Here is a 10,952-nt window from a genome sequence, read left to right on the forward strand (position 1 = left end):
CGATGATAAAAAAAACCGTATATGTACTTCAGCGATAGCACATGAAAATTCTAACCTTGCGAAATCTTTTAACATAAAAATGTCAGTCTGTCCCTCGTAATCATTGTATACTGTACAACCCTTTGTGGTTAAGCTGTCATCATCTAAATGGGAAAAATTGAACTGTTCTTTGATCTTCATCTACAATAAAATCCGAGTCGGAATCTTTTACAGTTTATAAGCTTATTGTATTGATCAAAAAAAACCCTGTATTCTCAGTAGCAACAATCTTTGTGAAATACAAAAAAAATAATTTTTTACAAGTATGATCATGACAAAATCACGAAATCATACGAGGAACCAACTTTATTTTTATGATGATATCATAATGATGTTAACAAGAAAGAACTGTATTGCGTACATAGAAAGATCAAGCGGAGACAGAAAAAATTATGTAAATGAGAACAGTAACATCTTTTCGACGCGACTAGTGACAATAGCTATCGCTAGACTGTAGCTGTGGTCCGTGTATTGTGCATGAGTTCTTAGTTTATTTATGCTCTTTGTGCTCCGTCGAGGCCATACTTGGCGCATCTACGCAAGTGTTCATTCGCACATTCCTTACTTCTAAGATCGATGGCTTACGTTATGTGAAAAACAGCTCGACGCTATAAATGAACAAGGACGCAATCGTCCTTCGGAAAGTCAGCTGATAAGGTTAGCCCATAAAAACCAAAGTGACGTGGGGCGTGTCTTGCAAGCGGTAGCAAAGTTCAGGAATTACATATAGAGGGCGTCAATTGTCATTTTTCGGGTAGACCTACATTTCAAACGTCAAACAGAGCAGTTTATGACGGCTAGCAGAAACTCTCAGGTTAACTTGCATCGTAAGGTTTGCATCTTGCTTACAAATCATCATTTCAGCCGGCTTGGTAATTTTATCGCATTTTAGAGTTGTCGTTATATCACAATGAGAATAGGAGATGAAGGATGAAAGTACATGAACAGTGTTTCATTTCATATGCAGACATTCAAACTCTCTTTTAACCATTTGTTTCGAGTTTTCCAACCGCTTTGAGTCATTAACTACAGTGTGTGTTTTTGGTGTGTATGTGACTGTGACTTCTGATCATACTGATCCATACGCAATGTCTTCACGAGATACACGTTTCTGTGGTAAATAAATAATGCATTTTTTAAACAGTCCGCTCATGTCGTTTTTATCAATGACTTTACATTTGTACTTTCCGTGCAAGTAGTGCGCAAGTGTTTTGAGTGGAAATTCTCTCCTGGATATCAGCCGTTTTGCCAGCAGAGTAGTTCTGTAGTATATCCACTAGAACGAAGTCGTCTTCTTGTACACTTTGCGGAAAGCAGTCCGGTGATTTTTACTGCCTATGTTGTACAGGATGGGATTCAGAGCAAAATGAAGCAAGACCATGATTCTTGCAGAGAATGCGAGACAAAGTAAGTTCGCCCTCGTCGTCACTGTCATGCCACCCTGCAGCATCAGGAAAGGGACCATCAAGTAAAGCGCCGCCAACGGTGAACAACTGACGAAAAACACCGCGGTGATGGCCACGCTGAGGACGAGGACTTGCTTTTCCTCGGTGATGCACGAAGTTCGCTGGTCATTGCACTGAGCGGAGGAACGGTACTGGCTTGTCAGGAACATCTTCTTTGCTATCAGCAGATACGACAAAAACACCACGAGAATCGACACGATGATGCAGAAGACCAGCAGGAACAGCAAGACGATGAATAGAGTTTCCTGCAGACTACTTCTGTATATGAGCACATCGGCGATGGCGACAACGATTCCGTAGATCCAGCAGAATGCCAGGCAGGCAGCGATGCGCGACGAGCTGCGCAGCCTCAGCACCTGTGCTTTGAACGGATGACAGATGGCGACGTAGCGACTGGCGCTTATCAACGCCACCGACAGCATCGACACGCAGAAAGCCAGGTCCGTGATCGCGTGGCCACCTTGCGCGTGGAACAGTATCAACGTCACAATGCTAAATTTCTTGGCGATCAGATGCAGGATGGAGTAAGACATAAAAATCATGTCGGCAAGAGAGAGGTTTATGAACAAAAAATTTGGTAAAGTTCGCATCGTCTTCACCCTGAGAACCACTACAAAGAATGCAATGTTTGCAACCAGGGACACAGAGCTTGTCACAGTGTAGAAGGCAAATGTGATATCCAGTTCGTTGGCACACAAACAACTATCCTCTGCGTTAGGAGCGATCCCGTTGATATCGTGGGACAGGTTCCCAGTCGTTGCCGGTATCGGCGTTGACGTCAACCCCGACGTCATGTCAGCGGTCTTCTCCTAGAAAGGAAATGAGAGCGAAACTAATCAAATAATTGATTAATCATTAATTGCCTTGCACTTCGAGGGTAAACTGGTCGTTAAAGCCCTGCCCCTTCGGCAAAGTTTTTAAGGTATTTGTTGCATCTATGAGCAACAATTCTAAGTGTACTACCCACAGGGTGCTGAAACATAGCGTATACTCAGCTGTTCTCATTGAGAGTATATCAGCTTCCTTCATTGACAGTGTTGATAATCAAATTCAGGTCCGTACTTACATCCAATTGTCAACAATAACCTTGTTGTTGTTGTTGTTGTCGTCGTCGTTTTTGACATTTGGATACTGGGTATCTCGGAATGCAGTTGGAAGCAAACCACGAAACTGTGGTTGATACACGCGACAAAAAAACTGAAAACAGATTACTAGTAACTGAGTAACTCTTTCAAAATTTATTGTTACTGTAGTTCTGAGGAGACTTACAATCACGGTCACGATGAACGATTGTAAGAAATGGTCTGTCATTGTCACATTATGTACAATACCCAATATGCCAAAAGTTGCATCCATAGGCCTGTGTTTTTGCACGCTTACTTTTCAAAATACATGTAACCAGCCTTTATATCTTTTCTCGAAGAGACAAATCCCCCATTCAGAAGCTGAATTTCGCACTCTGGAATATTGAAAAATGGTGGACATGCGGAGAATATCTTGGAAATTGCATTGACAGTTTATTCGCCTGCTGGTGGTATCATATAAATCGAGCTCGTAAAGTCGTCACATCCAAGAAATCAAATCCATGGAGACAAAGAGAATGCCATTCGGCGCATCTAATGATAACCGAATGTGAGAATCGTAAATTCTCGTGCACTGTTCCTTACGTGCACATACAACGGACACTTTGGCATTTCCCGGGGCCATAAAACATCATCCCGGGAGACCATGCGATAGGAGTCGAGCCCATAAAGAGCCTATCTGAGGCTTGGTATCGGGGATTGTTATTAATTCGTTGATCCCATTTTCTGTCACTATGTGAAACACTCGCCATGGCTGAGAGTCACCGGGAGTGAGGCTTAGTTTCGTTTCTACAATTTCATGTTTTGCAATAATTTGTAATCGATACTGTCATGTCCACGCAGCTCCTACATCCTTGGATGATCCATTTTGACATTATCAGGAATCATTCAACCACGCTGAAGCTGTACTGACCCACTATGAACCGGGCTACAAAGTGTATGGACTAGAGAGAATTTTCGTCTCAGTTAAAATGAGGAATTCGAATTCCTAAAGCAAATCTTTTAGAACAGTAACTGTTATAAGTTCCATTCGGAATGTTGTAGGAAAGCTTTGATGATAATCCTTATCTCTGAAAAGAATACATGTTTTCATGGAAAGATAAGGAATAAACCAGAGAAATTCCCACACATCGTTTCTCAGTCTTGCGAGCTCTACAACAAAGTCGGAGAAATAAATGATAATGTGCTAGAACGCCCTCTCGTGTTAGAAAATGTAGGGTATGAGGTTTTGCCCAGTCAAGTAAAATTACAGTTCAAGGTGAACTTCCATGTCTTTCACAACACTGCGACACCAATCAACAAAATATAAACCAAACACTAACCGCCTGTGTTTTCAATGCACGGATAAATCGTTTTCGTGTAAGATGAATAATAGATAACAATCATTTACTATGTTATTGCTACAAGCCAAATGTACCGAGGTATACGTACCACCTGAGATACGATATTGCTATGGAGGAAGATAAACTAGAGACACTTTTTTGTATACGTGTACTTGGATTAAAATATTATTACCAACGGTGACTGATAATCGAGAAATGTACGGTTACGCCCTCCTGACAAACACTGCAATATTACATCATTGCTCTGCTTGTATTTCAGCTAACTCCATAGAGAGGAATGGTAAGATATATTTGCTTTTCGTAATAAAGGTAATGGAAAAGCACATGTAATAACAAACGTTACGGAAGCTCTATTGTCATTTAACAGTATTGCTTACGATGTACCAAAGGAAAACATTCTGATGAAAACCCTAAATAATCAGGGGAGAATAATCAAATTTATCATGGCAATGAGAAAAATTAGCCTGTTTCTCGATATTGTACTGCTAACTTGTAGCATAGTTGCAACAAGAATGTGGAAATACCTGGCCATGCATCTTCAGATTATTTGTTGTGACTTTATGAACACTTTAATGCATTGCAAAAAAGGATGACAGGCTGATGACAAGAACGGCATAAAGCTCGTGGGCATAATTGAGAAAGTTCAAGTCGCAACGAAAAAGTTTCTTTAGGGTCCATCGACTGTCAAGGATTAAAATTATTTTGTCATTAAACCCATTCTTTTCTTATAGTTAACGTCACATCAATATTTACATAAAAAAGACGCCCTTAAATAATCCTGGTTTGGGAAAACAGAACTGTAATTGTGGCTATGGTATCCCGTGAAGTATTACTGAATGCCGCTTGATTAGAAAGTCCTTTGATATAGATCTTATTTTTAAGATGGTATCAGTAAATAGTTAGAACAAATAATACAACTGTCAATCAATGCATATACATTACCATGTATGCAAGTTTCAAAGCATAGTGTAAAAAATAATTGGAATTGTACACAATTTATGTCAAAGAAACTTTGGCTATGTATATTTTGTGAAAGTTTTATAAATACGTACGTATATAGTACAGTGAAAAAAGAGTTTATGGATTAATGCAACCGCTTAACAAGCGTACCTTTTTGAATATGTATGTATTTAATGACATTTACAAATAATATAATATAATTATAAAATGGGATTTGAAATGATGATTGGTGACAAAACGAGCAACTGAATACACCAAAAAGTTGAAGAAAAATGTCTATCATGTCCTATGTAGCTTCGGGTTATCATCTCACAGCTGGCAATACCTTCAAGCTGCTCCCTTTTTACATTGGATAAATTGAGAACAGAGTGTTCCGAGTAACATGCTCACGTATTCAGATTTTCTGTCATTTTCTCGGGTTTGTGTGCATTTCAGTGTTTTTTTTTCATCTGTATCCGCTCCCTCTAGCGATTTTGTGGTCGAGCTTTTTGAAACCAGCGTAAAGAGAACTGAACCCCATTGTTTTGGAAAAAAGGATCGCATGCCCTAATGCCTTGTCAGATCTCATCCAATTTCTTATTTCCTTCTATCCTATCCAAGTTTGAGATGTGACATCATGCATGTACATGTCACGGAGTGCTAACTTCGTTCTGTTAATATTGATAAAAGCTCATCTCAAATATAATGTGACCTCGCTCGTTGTCATGGTGACAGCGTACTCAATGTGATGACTTCTTGATAGGCTAATCATCAAAGTCGTTGAAGAGATCGATGTGCATTACATCTTAGAAGCACCACTCAATGATAATGGTGTAACCCGACAAGAAGTGAACGATTTATCAGTTTGGTTCTGGTGAGTGCCCAGGGATAGTTGTGTCGTAAGGTGCCGCGGCAATAAACACTGAGGTTCATTCAGATTCAATACCGTGAGATCATGCCCTGGCCCCTATTTGGTTTTCACCCCCAGTTCAGGACCCTCGATCGTTATTCTGTCTTGGAAATGAACAAGAAATCGATGAATTACGGCCATCTGTATGTCTGCGACGGAGAGTTCCGTTGACTATCGTGTCTGGCGTTACGTTACGCGATATAAACGCTGCACTGATCACGCGAAGAATATTAGCTAAGATAATTCGAACGGATACAGATTTCTTTTTAAATAAAACTTTGCGTCAGTGTTTGATCTGCATGTGTAAATTTCCAAAGTTTCTTGTAATGGTGTCATCTTTTCAGTATCAGAGGATCCAGTGACTGTATGATATTTTATTGCTTTGAAAGCGTGAAACTGATAATGATACTTGATACTTTAAACTGGAGTTTCTCTTAAACTGTTCGGCATCTTAGTATCGATGTGTGTACATATCTCTGTAAGTAAGTAAATAAGTATGTAAGTAAGTAAGTAAGTAAGTAAGTAAGTAAGTAAGTAAGTAAGTAAGTGTGTATGTATGTATGTATGTATGTATGTATGTATGTATGTATGTATGTATGTATGTATGTATGTATGTATGTATGTATGTATGTATGTATGTATGTATGTATGTATGTATGTATGTATGTGTGTATGTATGTATGTATGTACATATACATGATTTTCTGGTCACCATAACAACCGCGTGAAACTTAAGAGTAAGGAACTCCAGGTAAATTTTACGTGATACATCTGTATTCGATATGAATTTTTCTCTAATGTATTCAATGATCATGATCAGTACACGGTAATATGCGTTGTTTTTATTAACAATATGAAGTCATTTCTAGTCTGAATGGCCACATTCTCGCTAACGTATGTGTACTATTGCAGTTCCACTGAACGCCGATAACATTATTCAATCAATAACTATTGACTACGCTTCAACAATCAGAACTCAAGGTTGCCGCCATGAAAAATATAAAAACAACATCACAGCTTGCATATATCTACGATATTCTTTTTTTGTCCCACTGATTATTTTATCAGCAGATGTCAAGAGATTGGGCACACGACCCTTGATATTTATGACGATGAAGTCATATTCTGAATACTATCTTCAGGAACACTATCCCCTCCCCCTCGGGCTAGTCACGATGGACATCGTTGCTTCAGCTGTCACAAGATATGATTATAATACAACATTAGATTATGTATAGTTGTATAATGGATTCACAACAAATGACCTCAAGTGAACTCTTTCAAGGAAGATTTTTCTTATAATTGAATTGATCGTACGTGCACAATATTCTAAAGTCCTTTTTTGAAACGGATGAGTGCTGCAGAATTTTTGAAGCACCACCAAAATATCATTTGTTGAGACTACGAGTCTTGATAAAGCCAACCGATAATCATTTCATAAAATGACAAGACAAAACATCAAACCAATAAATTAAAAAAATCCATCGATGTATAAACGGATGTCTATTCTTGCAAAGAAAAAGCATCTCGTCAAATTACTTACTAGGATGCAATTCCCTCTAATGGATTACGCATACACGTGAGGTTGCCCTCCATGACGAGAGTTTGCTTTGGCAGCAAATGATGTCTTTAAAAGCATAGTAGATGTAATTAAATAGCAGAAAGACATTCAATTCCAAGCCGAAGGGAAATTGTTCAGATTGTTCGCGAACCCTCTGGGGGACAAGCTTCATCATCCGGACTACTCTGAAATATCCTCACAGAGAAAAATTACTTGTGTGCTGGCGAACTGATTTTTTTAAACCCAGAACGCGAACCTGAATTAAAAGATAGCAAATGTTTGACAGCGCGCTGGGTTTTTTTAGTTAACGCCGGGAAAATGAGATGGCAGTGTTGATGTAATGCCTTACGCTGAGATAAACATTAGTAATCGCATCTGAGGGAAGTGACATGAAATATTTATTAAGATGAGGGGTTCCGCTCCCAGACAGGCCTTAATCACTGAAATCATGGGACCGAAAACGGGAAGGCTTCATAAAATAATGAATTGTTAATGCTGTTTTGATATTTTGTTGTCGGTGTTTACGTAGTTTCCGAGTGATCACTAGGTTTACATAGGAGGTATATTTTTCACTTGCTTACAAAGTAAATTAATTTACCTGGTAATATACTCACCTAAAGAATTAGTATCAATTCCTATAAAAACGGTTATTACCGCCTACATCAGTATGTAATGTGAAAGTTTCAATCAAGCGGTACACCAGTAATTGCTTAATTTGGCTTTCAAACTTAGCAGATTTGTACTTTTTGTTGTTTAAGCATAATATTTTACATCGGATTTTTAATTTATTGAAATTAAAAATTGCATTTAAAATAAAAAAAGATTGTTTAGTATTATTTTCCTAAAATGGAAACATTGTAATGTTTTGTCTGATGATCACAACAACGATAATATACTAATATATACAATGCAGAATACACGCTAAGGAATTACAAATTTCCCCTCTACGAGACCATGAAATTATTATGGCTGTTTTACAATCGTTTTCGTTATAGCTTCATATCCAGGGATGTATTGTAATAGGAACCATCAGATGAGCTGAGCTATCACACATTGATCAGTCAGGCGAATTTAGATTTTAATAGTCCAACAATGCGTAGCGAAGAAACCTTGCCATATCATGTCGTCTGGCGTCAGATTCGGTAATCTATGTTTGAATTCACGGTGGTTGAAACCTATATCGACGATGTGGATTCAGACTTTAGATATCAAATAGCACACAAACATCCAATATATGGGAGATCGGCAAAGAACGAAAGAAATAGCTGGTAAGCTATGGCAATCAAGGCACTGTTGTATCACAGACAATGACTTATGGTAAAGCGCATCTGGGTGACTCATTGGACCTGACCACTGCAAAATAAATCACCCTGACAAATATCATGGAAATAGGGAAACGAGCGTCAGATTTCACATGGAAGAGTAAAGGGAAAAATAAATTCGTTTTCATAACTGAGAAAAGTTTCATCTTGCGCGAAGATGATTAATTTTTAATTTGCGTGGGACTGTTTCTGATGATTTGTGAGAGACGTGATTTGTAAGACGGGCCCAACTTTGCAACATTCAGAATGTAGAAACGACGAAGTACCATCTGCTGTATTTGCCTGCAGCGAACAAGTTCATTCTCCGAAGGAAATGCGGAAATATTGCTGGGTTTTTAAATACCACGGAGCAGAGACAAGTGAAATTCACCTGAAGTCAGTTTCACTGTTCTTCACACGGACTCCAAAAACCTGTACAAGGGTCAAAGATCAAAGGTAGGTGAAATTTATGCTCGCCCATTAAATAGGCACCTTCTGACGTCACTCACAATAAATCTAATTGAAGACATTGTATTCGCTGGTCAGTTGGTTGGTGAAAACGGTTAGATCAAATGTAGAAAACACCAAATTATTTCAGCAGAGATGATCATGGTGGAATGGATGATCTGGATGCATTCTTGCTGTTAATAGACGTTGGAAGAAGCCGTACTTTTTTTGAAATTTTCGCTTTTTCATGCTGTCTGATAATCAGTTAGTTTTATTCGAAGATACAATATTACTTAAATGGTTTACTGTTTCCCTGAGAACGAGGTCTGCGCGTCATCAGGTGTTCACCTGATGAAACAGAACTTTTTCGGTGAACCTAAATGCGTCAGCTACTCTGAGTCAATGGAACGACAAATGTCACCCTCTCTATTTTAGATGTCAGACTTAATGTGTTTACGTCGGCTCTAGGTCGTTTTCTTGATGTCGGCGTAAACATGTTTTTGTCAGAAGGTTTGCATTTTGCTGTGTATCAGTCGGTCATTGCAAGACTCATAAAAACAGAGTCATCAAGAAACCGCGGCGAGAGAATAGCGTGTCGTTCCTTGTACTCTGACACCTCGACGGGGACAATACAACGCATTCAATGTTGGGATACGTTTCATCGCCGTGGAGCTGCTTGAATCAATTCTGTAAAAGCGGCGGCACTGCTATCTCACAGAGGGACACTTTCAGGGAACTGTAGAGTGATCAACATCGCATCTGCTCACAAAATGATGGTTTTCAGTTACCATGACAATGTCACGACACGCTGCTTGTTGACTCTAAGGGTATCCCTGCCATGACGTGAAATGCGATAAATAACAGTGAACTCGACGATGAACGGAAATTTTAGACAAAGATACACGTATCATGTGCCACTGCATCAGAGAATAGCTCTAGATCCTTCAGGGTCTATGATCAGAGCATCCACTACGGACCATGTCATGGTCACCTTTCAAAACCATTGTTAATCTGGCTTCGTAATGATCGTTGACTGGTTTCAGAAGGAAATGAAGTCTCACAAATGCTAGTGGTATCTGCCTAGTTCCAGCAGTAAGAAGTGACCATTCATTTTGAACACGTTTGTAACTTTAAGAGATATCGAAGCCTCGTTTTCGCAAAAATCAACATGACCACACTCGCATCATTAACTCTGACGATGGACGTCATGTATCAATTTATCGTGTGATACAGTAGCCTCAGCCATAATTTTGACAAGTGACCCCTCTTTTTCAAGTCGCAAAGAGTTATATAAATATTTATATTCACAGTGCCCTTTAAAACTGGAAGGGGAACACATCAAAATCACCTTCCATGAATTGTACATCTAGCGATCTAGAACAATGAACACAAGAAGTATGCGACATACCTCCGTTGAGACGACTTCACCTGAAGATGAAACACATGAACCGTGCTAAATCGATCCTAATGCCACTTTGGACGAAAAACTGAGGAAGCTTGACTCCGCGCATGCCCTTCTCTGTAATAACCTCCCACGTACAGGCTTGTTCGACAGAGACAGCTTCGAGAAATCCAACATCCTTTAAATGATTTGTGGAATATTGGGGCGTCCATTTATCTGTTAATTGTACATCCAACCATCCTACTGACACAAAACCCCTTTAGTTAATTATGAAACAATCAATCGTCACTTCATCCACTTATTCGATTAAGTTCAACCACAGACAAATAGAAACAGACTGGCAACAGGTATTGTTCAAGGCGTGAAGCGGTTACGTAAGTCATCCATGTTCGCCTCGCCTCAGGTAGCTCTCGCCTCGCTTTTCCGAAGAGTGCCGACCATGCACCCTTCGGTAGTTTCCGG

The 10,952-nt window shown here is 39.2% G+C and overlaps 1 protein-coding gene across 1 annotated transcript; it reads right to left on the minus strand.

Moving 5' to 3' along the window:
- Nucleotides 1-331: 331 nt before the first annotated feature.
- Nucleotides 332-10,730, minus strand: LOC139134276 (nociceptin receptor-like). The gene is made up of 2 exons (XM_070701177.1): nucleotides 10,497-10,730; nucleotides 332-2,314 (listed from the first exon to the last, which is right to left on the minus strand). Exon 2 carries the CDS (start codon nucleotides 2,297-2,299, stop codon nucleotides 1,316-1,318), a length of 984 nt encoding a protein of 327 aa, XP_070557278.1. The 5' UTR covers nucleotides 2,300-2,314; nucleotides 10,497-10,730; the 3' UTR covers nucleotides 332-1,315.
- Between the last annotated feature and the right edge of the window lie 222 nt (nucleotides 10,731-10,952).

The sequence above is a fragment of the Ptychodera flava genome, chromosome 6 (genome assembly GCF_041260155.1).
Source record: "Ptychodera flava strain L36383 chromosome 6, AS_Pfla_20210202, whole genome shotgun sequence".
NCBI classification, from domain to species: Eukaryota; Metazoa; Hemichordata; class Enteropneusta; family Ptychoderidae; genus Ptychodera; species Ptychodera flava.

What these genes read in the sequence shown, in the direction of transcription:
- LOC139134276 (XM_070701177.1), bottom strand. Translation starts at nt 2,299, where the DNA reads ATGACGTCGGGGTTGACGTCAACGCCGATACCGGCAACGACTGGGAAC.